A 23,751-nucleotide genomic window follows, 5' to 3' on the forward strand; every position below is an offset into this window, starting at 1 on the left:
AGATGCCTCCACCTGCTGCACCGTAATGACCAGGCGGACCGCAGGGGCCGATGTCGGTGGGTCCGCCACCAACGAGCTGTCGGTGTCGGACTCTCCAACATCGTAATCAGGCCCATGACTCGAACCCATATATAGTACATCACACACTTCTTTCATGGGTCTCCTACTTTAAGCTCTTATTACATGTGTTCTGTGGCAACTTACAGCCTTATTTGTCCCACATAAAGCACTAATGAAGAGCGGAAAGTTTCAGAGAGATACATTCCAGACAAATGACTGGAGCTGCAGGACATGAAACCGGTTTCTTCGATTAAATGTGTCCAACAGGGGGACAGTAATTTTTCTAGTTGTAGTTCTCAATAATTGCCACTGGAGGCAGAGTGAGCTCACTTCTGTTAAAAAAAGGTGAAAGAAAGACGATATCCAATACCTCATGTAAGAAATACTAAAGATTTATTTGATTTTTGCAAAGTATTTTAAATAATGTATTTGTATGTATATATATATAGAGAGAGAACATTTTTTCGACAAGTATAAAGTGTTACATGTGCCTCATCAAATATTTTCATTAGCTTTATCACTTGCATAACAAGAATTTTTATGTATAAACTCTATCCTATGATTTCTAAAAATCGTTTCCCCTTCAAATAACAAACTAAATTTCTTTGTCAATGTTAAACTATAATATTATACACAGCATTTACATTCAATCATTCCCAGTGCATTACAGGCAGAATCACAGTATGGAAGTGCAGGTGCTGTCACAGTAAGACACATTTTAAAATCAATAAAACAATTTTGGAGGGTGAGGTGAGTTTGGGAGAGTCTTTAGGAAAAGACCATGTGCTGGCCAGTCAGGAGCAGGACAAGCAGTGCAAGTACGCTGATGCTCGATGTTGTCCCCCGGTTAACTGTCGCGTCTCTGGAGGCGGAGACTTTCCGATTTTTCAGGGGTTGTGTTGGTCGATAGTTGTTGGTCATCTTCAGTGTTGCTTCCCCAGTGGCAGTGAAGTGGAGGCTATCTACGAAGATGTTAACCTGTATTGACAGAAGGAGATAAACAAATAATTACTTATGCAACACAAGGGGCAGACTTGACCTGCAGAGCAATATAGAGACTATTTCCGATTCTTCTACCTCCAAAATGGTCCTGTCCAACAAGGTAGTTCCTCCACTCTAGCCCTCCAATCCCAGTCATGTACTGAGACTTTATCATCTTAAGTGTTATAGTATATCTTGTTAGGAGGGCCCCCTGCGAAGCTGTGACTTAGGGCCCGATTCACAGAACTAACTTAAGACAAAATCTTAAACTTACTACTTTTGGTATTCAGAGAAGTTAGGATTTTGTCTTTAGACAGACTTAAGACCGACTTAAGACAGACTTAAGACAGAATCCTAACTTAAGTCTGTCTTAAGTCTGTCTTAAGACAAAATCCTAACTTCTGCGAATACCAAAAGTAGTAAGTTTAGGATTTTGTCTTAAGTTAGTTCTGTGAATCGGGCCCAGAGTTCAGAAAGCCTGGTATTTGCAAACTAGAGGAGATGTGTGAAGCGTTGCACCATAAATAAAATACCAGTATTTGTAAAGTGCACAGCTACCTTTGGTGAGGTGTCCTGGTACTAGGGGCCATCGGGAAGATTAACCCCTTCCGTGCGGGGCATATTCCCCTGCTGTGCTGGGGGGCGGTGGGGATGCGCACAGCGTCCCGGCGCTCATGACGAGCTCAGCTCGTCATTAGGCACAGTGCTCGGGTGCTCATGATGAGCTCAGCTCGTCATGACCACACCCGTTCCCGTGCAACGCTCAGCACAGCAGGGGACTTATCTGCGCATGTGAGCGTTCCACGGCTCATGACGAGCTCAGCTTGTCATGAGCACCGGAGCACCGTGCCTCATGACGAGCTCAGCTTGTCATGAGCACGGAAAAGGTTAAGCAAGCTATTGCCCAGAGTCACATGGTGCTGGGCTAACCTGCTGCCGGAGCCGGGGATCGAACTGTGAACCCTGTGGTCTGGAGTCAGGCACCCTGGCCGCTGCGCAACACCTCTTCCATCACTCAGGCATAGTCTCTGGCACTGCAGAGTAGCAGCACAATAGTATACACTTCAGTTGGATCTTACAAATTCCATCATTGCTTCTTACTACCCAGTCGAGCAAAACCTATTCACCATCCCAAATATCATGAGGCATAACTACTTTCTGACGAAGTGCTGTGCAGCAAGTCACTATGCTGTGCCACACTGCTCCAGAGGAAAAGGGCAGGAATGTACTGTACTTATCCAAGTTAGTGCATTCCTGTCCTTTCCCCCAGATCTGGTGCTATTGCGGCAGCCTTGCGCCAACCTGGGCACCCTTGCACCTGTGTTGTAGGCATAATTGCTTTTGTCCAGGAAGGGGCACCTACCTGCACAGAAGCAATCCATAGAGGTATTTCCCTATTTCAATGTGTGCTGCAGAATACAGACAGATTAAAAATGAGGAGAAATAAAGATATTTCTTCTTGCTACACCTCACCTTGTGAGCATTCCCAGGTTTAACAGGTTTGGTTAATATGGGAATGCATCAATAACCATGGATTTGCATGGGAACACCCACGGAACACGTCCCAATGCAGCGGTTTGTGCTGTGTTGTCTTACTCCAATTTTATGAGATCACTCAAAACCACACAAAGTGGCTTTGTGTAGCTTCTTAAAGCTAACTCAGAGCCTTGCTTCATGCATGTTCCACTTTGCATGGTGCAAACGTGACTCAAGCTCTCATAAATATGCCCCCATGAATGCCACTGGAGGCACACGAAATCCCAATTACTGGCTACTCCCCTTCACAAAAACCTCACTAATTCGCATCCATGGAACCAATCTCTTCAAAACAGCGTTACTCTGTCTTCACAGACTGGCTTCATTCACAGGAGTGTCGCCCATCTATGCCCATATCCTGGTCTTAACATTGCATTGAGGGTCTGCTCGATACTGGGTCCGCCCTCCACCTCGTTCCAAATGTGGTTTGTTGCAGTGGGGGTGATGTAGGGGTCTTACCTGTGCACGACTGATGTTAACCGGTTCTTCCAATACTGTCCAAATCACAGCCTCCGCGCAGTCAGGTGTCGTTAGAGAACCACGGTAGCGGTAATATCGTGAAAGTTTGTCTGCGCTAGGGAGCAGGCTATCCAGACGAAATGTGGAAGCCAGTTCCACAAACTGTCCTGCATTGGGAATTAAAAAAACAGATTAAGACAATTGGTCAAAAGAGGGTAGAAAAGTGGAGAACTGAGTAGGTGGCATATAGAGGCCAGATGGAAATATATTGGCAATTTGAGGATTTGAGGAAATGTTTACGGGCTAAACAAGCAAAATGAGACCTCTCTTTGACCCATTTGTTTTTTCTATCTGTCTCAAGTCTTGAAAATCATAGATATCGATAGATAAAGAGTAAAAAACAGAAGGTTAGTAAATAATACAAAGGTCAGTGAAACATCATACCATACAATACATTTGTTAAGCACACAGCTACCTCCTAGGAGTCCCGGAGCTAGCGAAAGGAACACCCACCGAAGCCCTCACAGAAAAGATACTAGATGATGTTTATGCAGGAGTCGAAGTGTAAGGTTTTAAAGCTCTTTCTAAAAACTGTTTCCGATGGGCTACTTCTCAGACCAAGCGGAACGGCGTTCCACAACTTAGTTGCCAAAAAGGTGAACGATCTACCCTGCTCTTCTGGTCTTGTGAATGCGGGGGAGTTGGAAGAATTTGAGATTATTGGATCTCAAGGATCCCTCCTGGACGTAAGGTTTGAAGCGACACCTAAGGTAGAGAGGTCCCTTACTGTTATAGGCCCTGTTATTGGACCAGTTATAGGCCCTGAAGGCAATGTTGAGTGCCTTAAACTGGATTATTTTATTCACTGGAAGCCAGTGACGCTGACGTAGGAAACCTGATACCCCAACCCGGGATTAGGGGGGGTTGGATCTTGAGAATTAGCCCAGCAGCAGAATTCTGGAGGATTTGGATAGGATGAATAAGAATGGCTGGGAGCCCCAGATGCAAGCTGTTGGAGTACTCCAACCTGGAGATAATCAAAGCATGGACAACTGCCCTGCGAAACTCCACGGGGATAAGATGCAGCATCCTTCTCAGGGACCTAAGAGTGAAAAAGCAAGAAGCAGACAATGCCTACTGAGGCTCAAAGGTAAAGTCGGAGTCGAATTTCACCCATAGATTTCTTACCATGTAAGGGGGAGGCTGATTTCCAATGGCCATCACAGGCTAGGTTCAGTAGTGGACTTGACGTCAAAGAAAAGAATCTCAGTCTTACCCGAGTTAGGTTTTAGACAGCCTGCATTCATCCAGTTCACTACAGATTTGAGACAAAGTTTGAAAGAACCCAAGAACATGGGCTCTTTTTTTCTGGAAGGCCAGGAATAGTTGAGTGTCGTCTGCATAGGATACAACTCTCACTCCCCAAGACTCAACTATTTTCACCCGGGGCTCCAGATATATATTAAAAAGTGTGGGGCTGAGAGCAGAGCGCTGAGAACCTTGGCACACTAACGGTTTTGATGCAGAGGTGAAAGGTGTAAGAAAATCAGCCTGGGAGCGCTCGCTGATGAAGGATTTAAGCCAGAGCAGGTCTCTAATACCAATATTTTCAAGTCTCTCAAGTAGAATAGCATGATAGACTGTATTGAATGCCGAGGAGAGGCCCAGAAGCATTACCATGACTAGGGTGCTAGAATCTAGATTAGTTTTAATATATTCAGAGACTTCAAGCAAACTGGTCTCCGTGCTGAGCCAGGGAGCAGATGATTAGAATCTAGGAAGCATGATATCTGCTATTTACAATTTTCTCAAGAAATGTAGCAATCGTAGGAAGGAGTTGTTAAGAACCTTAGAGTCTGCCGAAGGCTGCTTAAGCAGGGGAGAAGCCGAGATTGTTTCCAGCTGAACGGAACCAGCGCCCAGTCTGGGGGTTCGTTTAACAGTCTGTTCATAATGGGATTCACCACCAGGGAGGCATTTTTGAGGATGGCAGAGGGACAGGGATCTAAAAGAAACTTGCAATTTGTGAATTCCACTGCTGATTCCTCCAAGGTTAAGGGGCAAAACTGAACAGTAATGGGCCGGAAGAGGAGTAAGCCATTGCTCCTTGTTGAGAGGGACTGTGTGTCAGGAACTGATCATAGATTGCCATGATTTTACTAAAAAAAGAAGTCAGGGGAGGCGTGGCTAGCAGCCAACGATGGCGGCCGCAGCTTAGGGGAGCTCCCACAGTAAGGCGGCATCCCACATAAATCTGTCGACATTATCCGCTAAATTAATTATTCTGCCGGGGCGGACTGGCTCTGGCGACCGTGGGGCACTCACCGAAGCAGTTTCGAGACAGCGGCGGCCCGGCAAGCGGCGTACAGAAAGGGTGAGTGGAGGGGCCTACAGCGGAGTGGTTGCCAGACTGCACCCGGGCGGAAGTGGAGCATCGGCAGGTGTTACCAGCCGGAAGTGTCGGACCTCTGACCGCATCGCCGACAAGGACCCGAACCGCCGCCGCAGTATTCGGACAGATTGGCGGAAGGTTACTGCAGAAGGTGCGGCCACGAGAAACGAGCACAGGACACTGCGGGAAACGCCGCGGCTCGAGGGGCGGAACCGCTATCTTGGGCTACGGCCTGGTCCCGAAGGCAGCAACCCCGAGCAACAAGCACAGGACTCCAGTGCAGGTACGCCTGAGGCGACTGGGAGGACGACATCGGGGATGTGAGGGGCAATCGGCGGTCTCCGCAGGCCTCCGGGAAATACCATCAACGGGGTGCGGGGAACAACGGGCTGGTGACGCGTGAGGGACTGGAAACCCCCCCACCCCCCCACCCCCCCCCCCCATCCCACTGCTGGAATAGTGACAACACCTGGCAGCTTGGGGAATCAAAACGTGGATTTGAGTGGCAGGCTCCGGACCAGTCATACACAGACACACCGGGCAGCACCGGAGGAAGGCCCCATGTACTCTATTTCAACCGGCCATTAACTTGTGTATCATCACAGGGTCTGAAGGACTATTACGCTGCGACACGGCCCAGGGGCGGCGGCAAGGGGTGCATTACATTGCATTTCACACTTGGAAGAGGGCGGGAGAGACACCCCGGTCGCCAATAGGATTCTAATCGAACCTGCACCGCTCTCGGTGGACGGACCAGAAGACGGGTGCATGCGAGGAGTGGCCTGTATCACACACTCCGTAGTGGTTGCCGCGACTACGACGCAGATACCTCATAGGAGTCACGAGTGGTATCCCTTCCTTGACCAGGTGACACGCCCCTGTTGGTAAAAAGCACAATCACGGGTTGTACACCATGGCGAACAGAGGCCCCAGACACAGCTCCACACAGGCTAAATTGGACAAATTCGCCTTTGAAAAACAAACTCCCCCCCAAGAACAGCGCAAGCCCGCGGGGAAAACGGCGGATGCCGAAGGGTTGAAGAAAGCTACACTGGACGATGTTCTAGCAGCATTGGCTCGGGTGCAGGAGACAGTGGGGGCGACAGCGACTGAAGTCACCATGATACGTGCGGACCTCCAGAAGATGAACGATAGAGTAAAGCAAGTCGAAGTGGTGACCAAGTCCTTAGTCGAGGATGTATCGGAACTGCAAATCGAAATGGGTAAATTGCAAACGGACAACAAATTGCTTAGAGAAAAGCTGGACGACCAGGAAGGGCGCTCCCGGAGGAACAACGTCCGAATTCTAGGTGTACCGGAGTCTGAAACTACAGGGGCGATGGACCTCTATGTGGAGGATTTGATCAAAAATCAGCTCCAGCCCAAAGGACTTTCGCATTTCTTTTCCGTGGAAAGGGCTCACAGGGTGCCAGGGGGAAAGCCGAAGACTGGAGGCCCACCGAGGCCGATACTAGCGAGACTCTTCAATTTCAGAGACCGGTATGCCATTTTACTGGTGGCCAGAGTGGCTCCAGCCATCCAGATTCAGAACTACAGAGTATCCTTCTTCCCAGACTACACGGCGGAAGTCTCGCGGAGGAGGAGAACTTTTCTTGAGGTAAAAAAAACATTAAGAGAAAAAGAACTGCCTTACTCAATGCTCTTCCCCGCCCGGCTCCGAGTAGTGGCTGACAAAAAGGTCTGGTTCTTCGATTCCCCTGATGCGGCCAGAGACTGGCTTGAGGGTTGGCACACTACGGACCGGCCACAGAAAACTCATAGAATGAATCACGGGCGTCAAGACGACAGCCGGACGGGGTCGCAAACATCTGGCAGAGGGGGAGCAGGAGGTTCCCCGACCCAAGAACTCACGGAGGCTGATGGAGAAGAATGACCCGGAATAGACTGGGCGAGAATGGTCGCTGTCTCTTGTTAAGGGACCTAATGTTCTACTGTTGCAGATGGACGCTGGCCTGGTTATGAGCAGGGATGCCGCCTGCTCGGGGAGACGCTCTCCCCCCTACACGCAAGTACTCTGGTTTTGGGATGGGAAAAGCACTCTGCTCAGTTGGGGAGGCGGGCAGTTGGAAGTCCGTTAAGCAGGGGGGCAGGGAAGGGGGGGTGTGGGGGGGGGATTGTTTTGGAGTTGTTTGGAATACACATGTTTGGTCGAGGAAAATTGTTATGCATTCGGGCAGTTTAACGACGATTTGGTATACACGAAGAAGGTTTAGCTCCTCTCTGAGGATCCTATGCAGTTTACTGAGTAGCTGTAGAGATAACATTTGTGATATGACTCATTTGGGTACATCAATACTTTCATACCCGCAAATGGCAGACGACCCACCACTCAGCATGGAAGGGGTTGACCCGAGTCCGCGAGGCCTGTCCCTAAAAATACTGACATGGAATGTGCCAGAGCTGGGAGATAGGGTGAAACGGGGTCTGGTGCTGACAGCACTGAAAAGGCAGAAACCCACTATAGCACTACTACAAGAGACGCATTTAATGGGGGGGGCATCCAAGGCAATGGATAGGAGAGTGTATAAAATGATAATTCATTCCGAATTTACATCGGGATCTAGGGGGACAGGCATCCTAATCCAGAAGTCCTCTAAGTTCATTCCATTGCAAACTAAGACTGACGATCAGGGTTGCTTCGCTGCACTGCAAGGACAGTGGGAGGGTAGGCTCATTAATTTGCTTTCAGTATACATTCCCCCTGCACTCCACTCAGTGCAGCTGCCGAAACTAGCTGACTTTTTACTGACTCTTCCCGAGGGGGATGTTATTCTTGGGGGAGACTTCAATGCAATTGTAGATACTCAACTAGATAGGTTCCCGACGACGCCTCCCGCGGGGGGTCCCTCCCGCTTCCAGCGTTTTCTGACGGCTATGGGCCTCATCGACATATGGAGGCACACCCACCCTCAGGCTAAGCACTACACCTTCCACTCCGCAGTGGACGGCAGCATGTCAAGAATTGACCACTTCCTGGCCCTCGGCAATGGCATCCAGCATATAGACACCATAGAAATTCACCCCAGGGGAATCTCAGACCACTCCCCGATCACACTGACAATATCCACACAGGAGAAGGCACGAAAGAACAAGTTACTTACCTTCGGTAACGCTTTTTCTGGTAGATACTATATCTGCCTGTGGATTCCTCACCTTGTGAATATCCCCCTTGCGTCAGCAACATTCGGAAATTCTTTTGTAGCCTCGCGCCGACGTGGATGTCATAGAGTCACGGCTTCGCCCGCGACTCCGCTGACGTCACCGACGCCTACAATAGGCCCACGCCAGCGTGATGACATCAGTTCCGCTCTTTTTTCCGTACCATCGAGGCACACGGACGGACCAATGTAAGCAGAAATATACACAGTATACATAATATACAATATTCAAGGAGAAAAACACACACAGTGTGAAGCAAATGCAATCAAAACAACTCCTTAACAGTACATTATACAATACAATACAGTAACTCTGGTAAAGAAGAGTGGACAGCGGGGAGGCGGGTGGGTCAGTGAGGAATCCACAGGCAGATATAGTATCTACCAGAAAAAGCGTTACCGAAGGTAAGTAACTTGTTCTTCTGATAGATACATCTGCCGTGTGGATTCCTCACCTTGTGAATAGAGTCCCACAGCAGTCCCCACTCCCGGAGGAGGGTGTCCACTCTTCTTAAACCAGGAAATCCTGGAGGACAGATCGCGCAAAATGGCCATCGCTCCTCACCTCAGTGTCCAAGCAGTAATGCTTTGCGAACGTGTGGAGGGAGGACCAAGTTGCCGCCCTACAAATGTCCTCCACAGGAACACCTCTAGCCAATGCAGAGGTAGACGACTTAGCCCTTGTAGAATGAGCCCTTATACCCTCTGGAGGTTCCTTACCGGCCAAAGAGTAGCAGATCTGTATACAGAGGACGATCCATCTCGACAAAGTCCTCTTATGGACCGCTCTTCCTTTCTTGCAGCCAGCAAAGCCAATGAAGAGCTGCTCATCCAACCGACAGTCCTTGGTTCTGTCCAAATAAAAAGACACCGCCCTCTTAGGGTCCAGACGGTGCAACCTCTCCTCCTCCTTGGAAGGATGTGGGGGAGGATAAAAGGTAGGGAGGGTAATAGATTGACCAAGGTGGAAAGGAGTCACCACCTTAGGGAGAAAAGCAGCCCTGGTCCTAAGAACCATCCGATCAGCATGAATGGTCAAGAAAGGGGGCTTGGAACTAAGAGCTTGAAGCTCACTTACCCTCCTTGCCGAGGTTATTGCAACGAGGAAGACTACCTTAAAGGTTAAAAGCCTCATAGGACATTTATGAAGAGGCTCAAAGGGAGCACCCATCAGAAAAGTCAAGACAAGATTTAGGTCCCACTGAGGCACAATAAAAGGAGTAGGAGGGAACATATTCGTGAGCCCCTTCAAAAACCTTAAAACAACTGGAGACTTAAAAAGAGACGGCTGGTCAGGCAAACAAAGAAAAGCCGACAGTGCCGAAAGATAACCCTTAACCGTAGCAACAGCAAGCCCCTGCTGTGCCAGAGAAAGAGCAAACCGAAGAACGTCAGACAAACGGGCTCTCAAAGGGTCAATAGAACACCCACCACACCAATTGACAAATTTAGACCATCTATACGAATAGACAGATTTAGTGGAGTCACGCCTGGCTGACAAGATGACATCCACCACGTCAGGTGTGAGGGAAAAGGAAATCAGGTTGCCCCGTTCAATCTCCAGGCATGAAGGTGCAATGTCTGGAGGTGAGGGTGTAGAACCTGCCCCTCCATCTGAGAGAGGAGGTCTGCCCTGAGAGGGAGACGGAGCGGCGGGTGAGAGGAGAGGTGGAGTATATCTGTATACCACACCCTTCTTGGCCAGTCTGGGGCGATCAATATGACTTGGGCCCGGTCTTGGCGAATCTTCCTCAGAACTCGAGGAATCAAAGGTATGGGAGGAAAGGCGTAAAGGAGTTGATCTCCCCAACTCAACTGAAACGCGTCCCCCAAGGCTCCCTGCATCGGATACTGGAGACTGCAGAATGACGGGCAGTGAGCATTCTCGCAAGTAGCGAACAGGTCCACCTGAGGAGTCCCCCACGTCCGAAAGACATGACGCACCACCTCTGGGTGAAGCCTCCACTCGTGATCGGCAGAGAACTGCCGACTGAGAACGTCTGCACGAACGTTCAGAACTCCGGCCAGATGATTTGCCATCAGACAAATCTGGTGGTCCTGAACCCAGGACCAGAGACGCAGAGCCTCTCTGCAGAGACACTGCGACCCCACTCCTCCCTGCTTGTTGATGTACCACATCGCGGCCGTGTTGTCTGTCAGGACTTGAACCGTCTGACCGCGAAGGGAAGGGAGGAAGGCCTTGAGCGCCAGACGCATCGCCCGCAATTCCAGAAGGTTGATGTGAAGCAACCTTTCCTCTGGAGACCAAAGACCTTTGACCTCCAGGTCCCCCAGATGAGCACCCCACCCTAGAGTGGATGGATCCGTTATCACTGTGGCCACCGGAGGAGGTAGCTGAAAAGGCTTCCCCTGAGACAGGTTTCCTTCCACGCCCCACCAAGACACATCCGCCGCAGCTTCTCTGGGGATCCTCACTGACTCCCTGAGATCTCCGTTGTGCTGATACCACTGCCTGCGGAGGCACCACTGGAGCGCCCTCATGTGCCAGCGTGCATGGTTGACCAACAGAATGCAAGAAGCCATCAGACCGAGCAGGCGAAGGACCTTCAGGACTGGAACAACCGCTCCATTGTAGAATAAAGGAACCATATCCTGTATGTCGCGAATCCTTTGAGGAGGAGGGAATGCACGACATACAGTTGTGTCCAGTACTGCACCTATGAACAGGTTGCACTGGGAGGGCACCAGGTGAGATTTGGGCACATTTATTGAAAAACCCAACCTGAACAACTGGGTTGTCTCCTGCAGGTGATGGAGCACTTTCTCGACCGACTCTGCTTTGATCAGCCAGTCGTCCAAATAAGGGAATACTGGAATCCCCGACCTTCTGAGATGCGCCGCCACCACTGCCATCACCTTGGTGAAGACTCGAGGCACAGTAGTAATCCCAAACGGAAGGACCGCAAACTGATAGTGCTGCGAACCCACCGTAAAACGGAGATACTTCCTGTGCGACTTGAGGATAGGGATGTGAAAGTACGCATCCTGCAAGTCGAGCGACACCATCCAGTCTTCTTCCAGCAGAGCCTGAAGAACCTGAGCAAGGGTGAGCATCTTGAATTTCTCCTGTTTTAGATAAAAATTCAAGATCCTGAGATCCAAAATCGGCCGAAGCCTGCCATCCTTCTTGGGAATCAGAAAATACCAGGAGTAGCCTCCCTGACCTTTTTCCTACTCCGGGACCACCTCTATCGCACCCTTCCTCAAGAGAGTTTGAACTTCCTCCTGTAGGAGTAGCAGATGTTCCTCTGAGCAATATCCCTGGCAAGGAGGGTAATTGGGAGGGAATTCCCGAAAGGGAAGGGCATACCCATTTTCTACGAGATTGAGAACCCAAAGATCTGATGTAACCGATTCCCAATCCCGTAGAAAGTGAGTAAGCCGACCCCCCACCGGACCCACATGATCCTGGATGGCGGATCTAGGGCTGCTTTTCTGTGGCTGGGGGGTTGGAAGAGGTGGAGGAGGAAGAGGTCTGACGCCCTCTAGGACGCGCCCTTTGCCTTCCCCTGTACGACTTATACAAGGTGTTAGACTGCTGCTGCTGTTGCTGCTGCTGCTGCTGTCCTTGTCTAAATGTACGAAAGGAAGAGCGACCAAAGCCTCTGAATTTCCTGGTCGTAGAGCCTCTCACTTGCAGACCAAGAGATCTAGCAGTCGCCCTGCTGTCCTTAAATCTCTCCAAGGCCGAATCCGCCTTTTTTCCAAAGAGTCCCTCTCCATCAAAAGGCAGATCAAGCAAAGCAGATTGCACATCAGCAGAAAAATCTGAGGATTTCAACCATGCAGAACGCCTCGTGGCAACAGCAGTGCCCATAATCCTCGCCACAGAGTCTGCAGTATCAAGGCCGCTCTGAATAACTTGACGAGCTGCTGCCTGAGTGTCAGATAAGGCTTCCTCAAAGTCACCTCTACAGTCTTCAGGAACCTTTGGGATCAAAGTACGAACTGAGTCCATAAGAGCATGGATATATCTTCCCATAAGGCAAGTGGCATTTGTGGACTTCAACGCCATACTAGCGGAAGAGAAAGTCTTCTTGGCCACCTGATCTTGCTTTTTAGCCTCCTTGTCACCAGGAACTTGGGGAAAAGCACCCACTGATTTCTTGGAACATGCCGCCTGGATCACCAAACTCTCAGGTGAAGGATGTGTCGACAAAAAGGCAGGGTCCTCAGGAGCCACTCTATACCTCCGAGCCACACCTTTCGAGACTGCAGGAGCAGAAAGAGGCTTCTTCCACACCTCCATAATGGGGTCAGTCAAAGCATCATTAAAAGGAAGCAAAGGCTCCACTGCCGAGCTCGGAGAATGAAGAACCTCTGTAAGCAGATTCGATTTGAACTCGACAGTAGGCAATTTTAAGCCTAAAAGACCCGCTGCTTTTCTCATTACCATGTGATATGGCTGAACATCCTTAGATGGCGCATCAGAGCCTGATTGCAAGACCCACTCTGGAGAAAACTCAAGTCTACTTGCCTCTGCTAGATCCTCGAAATAATTTTCATCCAGCTCACCTTCTTCCAAGTCAGAATGAGACTCACAGTACCTATGCTCTTCTAGCAGACGTTGAGCCTCCCTTCTAGATCTCTGCTTAACTCGAAGTGCAGCCGGATCCACTGTCGACTCCGATGGCGCCGGAGTCGACGTCGGAACCGAACCCGAAGGCTTAGAAGGATGTTCCAAAGACTTGCTTGGAGCGGGCGACGCCGGTGCTGGAGTCGTCGACTTCGGACGAGCCGGCGTCGACATCGGCGTCGACCTCGGAGGAGCCTGGTACTGCCACAGCGGGGTCGGAGCCGGCAAAAATGGCATGAAAGATGCCGGGGCATATGAATGAGGCACCCCCAAATTAAATGCCATTGGACCCATAGGACCCGAAGGCGCTCCAGAGGGGTACCAAGACTTAGAGAAGACATCATACATAGCGTTAAGAAACGCAGAAGGATCCTGACCTGGAGCTGGAAATGGTGGATGCTCAGGTCGACCTCGAGGTAGATTCGAATCTGTCTCAACAACAGGAGTCGAATTCTCAACCTCTTCAGGAACCTCCTCTTCCTCTTCCTGGGCCGGAGACGGAGCCGGAGTCGGATCGGGTGCCGGAGCCGGTGAATGAGCTGGCGACTGCGAAGGCGAAGCCTCGCCCTCCTGATCCGAAGCCTCTTGTGGAGGAATTACCTTGGATCTTATCTTCTTAGGTGATCTCGACCTCGAGCCAGACTTATCACCTGAATGACGTCGAGACTCATGTCTCCTCTTCTTGTGCTTCCTTCGCGACCTCGAAGCATGATCCGAGGAAGACTTCGAAGCCGCCGCCTCCCGAGACCTCGATCTCGATCTCGACTTCTTCGAATGGGACTTCGAAGATTTTCTCTCTTTATCGGCCTTTAATTTAGCAACAAGAAGCTTAGACTCCCTTTCTCGCAGGGCCTTAGGATTCATTTTCTGAGACGACGAACATCCCTCCACGTCGTGGTCGGAGCTCAAGCACCAAATACAGTCCTGGTGCGGGTCCGTAACGGACATCATTTTTCCACATTCCCTGCAGGGCTTAAAACCCGTCTTCTTTGTCGACCTTTTTACGAACAAAGTAACAAGAGAACTGGAAACAACGAAGAAATAAAGCTACAGAGTAACTGGAAGCTACAGAGTATCCCAAAAACCGTTAGCGTCGACGACGCGAAAAAAAGGGAACTGATGTCATCACGCCGGCGTGGGCCTATTGTAGGCGTCGGTGACGTCAGCGGAGTCGCGGGCGAAGCCGTGACTCTATGACGTCCGAGTCCACGTCGGCACGAGGCTACAAAAGAATTTCCGAATGTTGCTGACGCAACGGGGATATTCACAAGGTGAGGAATCCACACGGCAGATGTATCTATCAGAAACGAATATACCCCATACATGCTTCATACCTTAAGATTCCCCAAGTACGTAAGGCACTCAAAATGATGGATGTCATAGAGTCACGGCTTCGCCCGCGACTCCGCTGACGTCACCGACGCCTACAATAGGCCCACGCCAGCGTGATGACATCAGTTCCGCTCTTTTTTCCGTACCATCGAGGCACACGGACAGACCAATGTAAGCAGAAATATACACAGTATACATAATATACAATATTCAAGGAGAAAAACACACACAGTGTGAAGCAAATGCAATCAAAACAACTCCTTAACAGTACATTATACAATACAATACAGTAACTCTGGTAAAGAAGAGTGGACAGCGGGGAGGCGGGTGGGTCAGTGAGGAATCCACAGGCAGATATAGTATCTACCAGAAAAAGCGTTACCGAAGGTAAGTAACTTGTTCTTCTGATAGATACATCTGCCGTGTGGATTCCTCACCTTGTGAATAGAGTCCCACAGCAGTCCCCACTCCCGGAGGAGGGTGTCCACTCTTCTTAAACCAGTAAATCCTGTAGGACAGATCGCGCAAAATGGCCATCGCTCCTCACCTCAGTGTCCAAGCAGTAATGCTTTGCGAACGTGTGGAGGGAGGACCAAGTTGCCGCCCTACAAATGTCCTCCACAGGAACACCTCTAGCCAATGCAGAGGTAGACGACTTAGCCCTTGTAGAATGAGCCCTTATACCCTCTGGAGGTTCCTTACCGGCCAAAGAGTAGCAGATCTGTATACAGAGGACGATCCATCTCGACAAAGTCCTCTTATGGACCGCTCTTCCTTTCTTGCAGCCAGCAAAGCCAATGAAGAGCTGCTCATCCAACCGACAGTCCTTGGTTCTGTCCAAATAAAAAGACACCGCCCTCTTAGGGTCCAGACGGTGCAACCTCTCCTCCTCCTTGGAAGGATGTGGGGGAGGATAAAAGGTAGGGAGGGTAATAGATTGACCAAGGTGGAAAGGAGTCACCACCTTAGGGAGAAAAGCAGCCCTGGTCCTAAGAACCATCCGATCAGCATGAATGGTCAAGAAAGGGGGCTTGGAACTAAGAGCTTGAAGCTCACTTACCCTCCTTGCCGAGGTTATTGCAACGAGGAAGACTACCTTAAAGGTTAAAAGCCTCATAGGACATTTATGAAGAGGCTCAAAGGGAGCACCCATCAGAAAAGTCAAGACAAGATTTAAGTCCCACTGAGGCACAATAAAAGGAGTAGGAGGGAACATATTCGTGAGCCCCTTCAAAAACCTTAAAACAACTGGAGACTTAAAAAGAGACGGCTGGTCAGGCAAACAAAGAAAAGCCGACAGTGCCGAAAGATAACCCTTAACCGTAGCAACAGCAAGCCCCTACTGTGCCAGAGAAAGAGCAAACCGAAGAACGTCAGACAAACGGGCTCTCAAAGGGTCAATAGAACACCCACCACACCAATTGACAAATTTAGACCATCTATACGAATAGACAGATTTAGTGGAGTCACGCCTGGCTGACAAGATGACATCCACCACGTCAGGTGTGAGGGAAAAGGAAATCAGGTTGCCCCGTTCAATCTCCAGGCATGAAGGTGCAATGTCTGGAGGTGAGGGTGTAGAACCTGCCCCTCCATCTGAGAGAGGAGGTCTGCCCTGAGAGGGAGACGGAGCGGCGGGTGAGAGGAGAGGTGGAGTATATCTGTATACCACACCCTTCTTGGCCAGTCTGGGGCGATCAATATGACTTGGGCCCGGTCTTGGCGAATCTTCCTCAGAACTCGAGGAATCAAAGGTATGGGAGGAAAGGCGTAAAGGAGTTGATCTCCCCAACTCAACTGAAACGCGTCCCCCAAGGCTCCCTGCATCGGATACTGGAGACTGCAGAATGACGGGCAGTGAGCATTCTCGCAAGTAGCGAACAGGTCCACCTGAGGAGTCCCCCACGTCCGAAAGACATGACGCACCACCTCTGGGTGAAGCCTCCACTCGTGATCGGCAGAGAACTGCCGACTGAGAACGTCTGCACGAACGTTCAGAACTCCGGCCAGATGATTTGCCATCAGACAAATCTGGTGGTCCTGAACCCAGGACCAGAGACGCAGAGCCTCTCTGCAGAGACACTGCGACCCCACTCCTCCCTGCTTGTTGATGTACCACATCGCGGTCGTGTTGTCTGTCAGGACTTGAACCGTCTGACCGCGAAGGGAAGGGAGGAAGGCCTTGAGCGCCAGACGCATCGCCCGCAATTCCAGAAGGTTGATGTGAAGCAACCTTTCCTCTGGAGACCAAAGACCTTTGACCTCCAGGTCCCCCAGATGAGCACCCCACCCTAGAGTGGATGGATCCGTTATCACTGTGGCCACCGGAGGAGGTAGCTGAAAAGGCTTCCCCTGAGACAGGTTTCCTTCCACGCCCCACCAAGACACATCCGCCGCAGCTTCTCTGGGGATCCTCACTGACTCCCTGAGATCTCCGTTGTGCTGATACCACTGCCTGCGGAGGCACCACTGGAGCGCCCTCATGTGCCAGCGTGCATGGTTGACCAACAGAATGCAAGAAGCCATCAGACCGAGCAGGCGAAGGACCTTCAGGACTGGAACAACTGCTCCATTGTAGAATAAAGGAACCATATCCTGTATGTCGCGAATCCTTTGAGGAGGAGGGAATGCACGACATACAGTTGTGTCCAGTACTGCACCTATGAACAGGTTGCACTGGGAGGGCACCAGGTGAGATTTGGGCACATTTATTGAAAAACCCAACCTGAACAACTGGGTTGTCTCCTGCAGGTGATGGAGCACTTTCTCGACCGACTCTGCTTTGATCAGCCAGTCGTCCAAATAAGGGAATACTGGAATCCCCGACCTTCTGAGATGCGCCGCCACCACTGCCATCACCTTGGTGAAGACTCGAGGCACAGTAGTAATCCCAAACGGAAGGACCGCAAACTGATAGTGCTGCGAACCCACCGTAAAACGGAGATACTTCCTGTGCGACTTGAGGATAGGGATGTGAAAGTATGCATCCTGCAAGTCGAGCGACACCATCCAGTCTTCTTCCAGCAGAGCCTGAAGAACCTGAGCAAGGGTGAGCATCTTGAATTTCTCCTGTTTTAGATAAAAATTCAAGATCCTGAGATCCAAAATCGGCCGAAGCCTGCCATCCTTCTTGGGAATCAGAAAATACCAGGAGTAGCCTCCCTGACCTTTTTCCTACTCCGGGACCACCTCTATCGCACCCTTCCTCAAGAGAGTTTGAACTTCCTCCTGTAGGAGTAGCAGATGTTCCTCTGAGCAATATCCCTGGCAAGGAGGGTAATTGGGAGGGAATTCCCGAAAGGGAAGGGCATACCCATTTTCTACGAGATTGAGAACCCAAAGATCTGATGTAACCGATTCCCAATCCCGTAGAAAGTGAGTAAGCCGACCCCCCACCGGACCCACATGATCCTGGATGGCGGATCTAGGGCTGCTTTTCTGTGGCTGGGGGGTTGGAAGAGGTGGAGGAGGAAGAGGTCTGACGCCCTCTAGGACGCGCCCTTTGCCTTCCCCTGTACGACTTATACAAGGTGTTAGACTGCTGCTGCTGTTGCTGCTGCTGCTGCTGTCCTTGTCTAAATGTACGAAAGGAAGAGCGACCAAAGCCTCTGAATTTCCTGGTCGTAGAGCCTCTCACTTGCAGACCAAGAGATCTAGCAGTCGCCCTGCTGTCCTTAAATCTCTCCAAGGCCGAATCCGCCTTTTTTCCAAAGAGTCCCTCTCCATCAAAAGGCAGATCAAGCAAAGCAGATTGCACATCAGCAGAAAAATCTGAGGATTTCAACCATGCAGAACGCCTCGTGGCAACAGCAGTGCCCATAATCCTCGCCACAGAGTCTGCAGTATCAAGGCCGCTCTGAATAACTTGACGAGCTGCTGCCTGAGTGTCAGATAAGGCTTCCTCAAAGTCACCTCTACAGTCTTCAGGAACCTTTGGGATCAAAGTACGAACTGAGTCCATAAGAGCATGGATATATCTTCCCATAAGGCAAGTGGCATTTGTGGACTTCAACGCCATACTAGCGGAAGAGAAAGTCTTCTTGGCCACCTGATCTTGCTTTTTAGCCTCCTTGTCACCAGGAACTTGGGGAAAAGCACCCACTGATTTCTTGGAACATGCCGCCTGGATCACCAAACTCTCAGGTGAAGGATGTGTCGACAAAAAGGCGGGGTCCTCAGGAGCCACTCTATACCTCCGAGCCACACCTTTCGAGACTGCAGGAGCAGAAAGAGGCTTCTTCCACACCTCCATAATGGGGTCAGTCAAAGCATCATTAAAAGGAAGCAAAGGCTCCACTGCCGAGCTCGGAGAATGAAGAACCTCTGTAAGCAGATTCGATTTGAACTCGACAGTAGGCAATTTTAAGCCTAAAAGACCCGCTGCTTTTCTCATTACCATGTGATATGGCTGAGCATCCTTAGATGGCGCATCAGAGCCTGATTGCAAGACCCACTCTGGAGAAAACTCAAGTCTACTAGCCTCTGCTAGATCCTCGAAATAATTTTCATCCAGCTCACCTTCTTCCAAGTCAGAATGAGACTCACAGTACCTATGCTCTTCTAGCAGACGTTGAGCCTCCCTTCTAGATCTCTGCTTAACTCGAAGTGCAGCCGGATCCACTGTCGACTCCGATGGCGCCGGAGTCGACGTCGGAACCGAACCCGAAGGCTTAGAAGGATGTTCCAAAGACTTGCTTGGAGCGGGCGACGCCGGTGCTGGAGTCGTCGACTTCGGACGAGCCGGCGTCGACATCGGCGTCGACCTCGGAGGAGCCTGGTACTGCCACAGCGGGGTCGGAGCCGGCAAAAATGGCATGAAAGATGCCGGGGCATATGAATGAGGCACCCCCAAATTAAATGCCATTGGACCCATAGGACCCGAAGGCGCTCCAGAGGGGTACCAAGTCTTAGAGAAGACATCATACATAGCGTTAAGAAACGCAGAAGGATCCTGACCTGGAGCTGGAAATGGTGGATGCTCAGGTCGACCTCGAGGTAGATTCGAATCTGTCTCAACAACAGGAGTCGAATTCTCAACCTCTTCAGGAACCTCCTCTTCCTCTTCCTGGGCCGGAGACGGAGCCGGAGTCGGATCGGGTGCCGGAGCCGGTGAATGAGCTGGCGACTGCGAAGGCGAAGCCTCGCCCTCCTGATCCGAAGCCTCTTGTGGAGGAATTACCTTGGATCTTATCTTCTTAGGTGATCTCGACCTCGAGCCAGACTTATCACCTGAATGACGTCGAGACTCATGTCTCCTCTTCTTGTGCTTCCTTCGCGACCTCGAAGCATGATCCGAGGAAGACTTCGAAGCCGCCGCCTCCCGAGACCTCGATCTCGATCTCGACTTCTTCGAATGGGACTTCGAAGATTTTCTCTCTTTATCGGCCTTTAATTTAGCAACAAGAAGCTTAGACTCCCTTTCTCGCAGGGCCTTAGGATTCATTTTCTGAGACGACGAACATCCCTCCACGTCGTGGTCGGAGCTCAAGCACCAAATACAGTCCTGGTGCGGGTCCGTAACGGACATCATTTTTCCACATTCCCTGCAGGGCTTAAAACCCGTCTTCTTTGTTGATCTTTTTACGAACAAAGTAACAAGAGAACTGGAAACAACGAAGAAATAAAGCTACAGAGTAACTGGAAGCTACAGAGTATCCCAAAAACCGTTAGCGTCGACGACGCGAAAAAAAGGGAACTGATGTCATCACGCCGGCGTGGGCCTATTGTAGGCGTCGGTGACGTCAGCGGAGTCGCGGGCGAAGCCGTGACTCTATGACGTCCGAGTCCACGTCGGCACGAGGCTACAAAAGAATTTCCGAATGTTGCTGACGCAAGGGGGATATTCACAAGGTGAGGAATCCACACGGCAGATGTATCTATCAGAAACGAATATACCCCATACATGCTTCATACCTTAAGATTCCCCAAGTACGTAAGGCACTCAAAAAGATGACGACACTGTATTTCACTGAAAACGCAGGTTCAGTACGCTCCTCAGAGGTCATATTGGAGGCATATAAGACAGTATTAAGGGGTCAAGCCATAAACTCAATCACAGGCTACAAAAGGGAACAAGCTCAAGAACTAAACAAATTGGAATTAACATTACAGGAATTGTCAATAGCACATGAAAAGCACCCCACCCCGGCCTCGTCTCACACACTTAACCTCCAACAGCAACTCTACACTGACCATCTACGGACCCAGGTTAAGGGTCATATAGCTGACACGCAGAATAGGATTTATGAGGTGGGAGACAAGGCGGGCAGGATGCTGGCGTGGCTCGACAAGAGAGGAGGCAGTTCTAGAGGAGTCCAACAAGTGAGGGACAGTCTGGGGGTGCTGCGCGCGAACCCGGAACAAATAGTCGAGACGCTTGCGATCCACTTCGAAGGGGTATACACCCCTGAGCGAGTAGTAACACCTGAAATGGCTAGAGCGGCATTAGAGCTAATTGAAGTCCAGACACTTCCTTCGGAGGTGGCAACAGAGTTAGATGGAGACATAACTGAAGAGGAGATCCAACTGGCTATTAATGCTTTGAACCCGGGCAAGGCACTCGGACCGAATGGCATACCTATAGAATGGTATCAATCGACGCCGGAGAGCCTAAGTACACATCTACTAGCAATGTACAAGGAGTGTTTAGAGAAGGGAATACTTCCACCGGATCAGAGACTAGCGACAATAGTAGCTATTCCCAAGCCGGGGAAACCACCAGAGGAATGTTCCTCATACCGTCCCATCTCGCTGCTTAACGCAGAAATCAAAATCCTCGCCAAACTCTTGGCGACCAGCATTTTGCCTCATCTGCCCAACCTCATACATCCGGACCAATCCGGATTTATGCCACATAGAAATACGGCGCTGAATCTGCGCAGATTACATGGGGTGCTGGCTAGAGCGGACTCGATATCAACACAAGCAGTGATTTTGGCCCTGGACGCCAAGATGGCCTTTGACCTCGTAGAGTGGAACTACTGTCTTGTTTGGGGTTCGGCCCCAAGTTCATTGCTTGGATTAGATTATTGTACGCTGACCCGGTTGCGCAGGTGGTGGCGAACGGCCATATCTCGCGATCGTTCCCTCTGGGGAGGGGCACTCGTCAGGGTTTCCCCCTCTTGCCGTTGCTATTTGCAATTTCCCTGGAACCACTGGCCACTTTAATAAGGACCTCACCGCTACTGACAGGGATACGTTGGGCGGAGGTCTGGGAGGACTGGCTTTCCCTCTATGCGGACGACAGGCTGGTATACTTAACAGACCCAGAACATGGGGTGCCGGCACTCTTACATCTCTGTGACAGCCATTGTACAGTATCAGGGTATACGTTAAACTGGAGCAAATCGGAGATGTATGTCCTGAAGGGACCGATTCCAGCACTAACTGTGGAATGCCCCCTAAGGGCTGCTGGATCTTCCTTTAAATACTTAGGTATCCATGTTACGAGGGACCCAACGGAATTTATGGATAAAAATCTGGGCCCTCCTATGGCGCGACTTAAACAAGATGTTCCGTTTTGGGTGGGGCTGCCTTTAACACTACTGGGGAGGGCAGCGCTATATAAAATGATGTCCCTGCCCCGATTTCTATATATACTTGAAAATACTCCATATCCGGTGGCTCCGAGATTCTTTCACAAAGTAGCAGCATTGGTTTCAACTCTTATGTGGGGGAACCTCCCGGCAAACTACACAGGGGCTGGTACGATGGCGGAATCGCGTTGCCTAATCTGAAATTGTATTATTGGGCGGCACAACTGAAACCCATCAACCATTGGATACACACTCCGCAAAATGAACCGGCGTTCCGAGCAGATAGGGCACAATTGGGCACGGATAGTCTACTGGCTCCGTTATACGACCAGAGCAAACTATGCAAATTGGTGGGGCCCACCAGACTAACTGCGACGCTGTGGCATACGGCAACAGCGGCATTAGGATGGAAGGGGAGAATAACTAAACTTACTCCACTATGGGACTCTCGAGCCTTGGGTAACATGAGAAACAGCAGAGGCTTTTCACACTGGGATACTATAGGGATATCTACAGTGGGGGATCTCTGGGAAAGGGGAGGTGTGGTACCTTTTGACAGGCTGAGAGAGTTATATGACCTGGGAGAGAGGGAATTGTACAGGTATATACAGCTACAACATGCGTTGCTCGCTGCCATACTCCCAGACACTGAGTTGCCGGAATCATCCCCGCTTGAAGACCGCCTTCTCACTGAGTTTATGATTGAGCGTGCGACATCACTTACATACCGTAAACTACTTAACAACTTGCCGGACCCAATGACCCTATTGAAGGAGAAATGGGAGGGCGACACCTGTGAGATGGATGAACATGAATGGAACGAGGCGATAGCGTCGCCAAAGGAAGTAGGCATCTCTGCAAGATTGAGACTAGTGCAGCTGAAAGTTTTACATAGGGTATACTACACTAGGACTATGTTACACCGCATTAACAGAGCACAACACCCTTACTGCCTTCGTGGGTGTGGGGAGGAGGGCATGTTTTATCACACTATATGAGTCTGCCCCCATATCCAGGAGTTCTGGAGACAAATAATGCGTACACTATCACAGGCGCTAGAGGTCTCACTGCTACCCGAACCACGGAGGTGCCTATTAAACGTATGGGAACCTACTGATTTGTCCAGACACGGTCAACTCTGGGTCACAGTGGGCTTGATAATAGCAAAACGAGATATCGCACAGAAATGGGGAGCGGCAGAAGTGCCAACAAAGACACAATGGTGCCTTAACATGGACAGGGTTATGGTGACAGAGAGAGCGGTGTACTCTAACAGAGCATGTCCGGGGAAGTGGAATAAAATCTGGACCAAGTGGAACGTGTACAGGGGGGAGATTTGTGATCCCTTGCCGGAAGATGATCAGGACTTGTCGGATGAGGAAGGGGAAGAGGTGTAATAGACCCCACAGAATCCAAAGGGCAGGGGGGCCACGGAACTCGGGCTAAACCAAGGTATTACAGGATAGACTTGAGAGTTAGGTAAGAGGGGACACCAGGGGAACTGCGTCCGAGGGAGCCTGACCACTCCCACTCCCACTAGCAGGCTTTAATGTGGTGTTGGGAGAACCGGATGGAGGGGACAACGGGGAGACGCTTCTTCACTCAGTTGACGAGACCGATAACTAACAACGCATGACCACAATGTGATTCCTTAAGTTTCTTCGTTTCATTGTTGTTTTG

The 23,751-nt window shown here is 50.4% G+C and overlaps 1 protein-coding gene across 1 annotated transcript in view; it reads right to left on the reverse strand.

Moving 5' to 3' along the window:
- Positions 1-428: 428 nt before the first annotated feature.
- The window catches only part of LOC147678979 (carbonic anhydrase 15-like), a 175,767-nt gene continuing 152,444 nt past the window's right edge, over positions 429-23,751 (reverse strand). Inside the window, exons 7-8 of the mRNA XM_086942696.1 lie at positions 3,037-3,203; positions 429-1,038 (exon numbers count right to left, since the gene is read on the reverse strand). Of these exons, the coding sequence (XP_086798822.1) occupies positions 829-1,038; positions 3,037-3,203 (377 nt within the window). The 3' untranslated portion in view covers positions 429-828. The remainder of the gene's footprint in view (positions 1,039-3,036; positions 3,204-23,751) is intronic.

This window comes from Lissotriton vulgaris, chromosome 11 (assembly GCF_964263255.1).
Source record: "Lissotriton vulgaris chromosome 11, aLisVul1.2, whole genome shotgun sequence".
NCBI lineage: Eukaryota > Metazoa > Chordata > Amphibia > Caudata > Salamandridae > Lissotriton > Lissotriton vulgaris.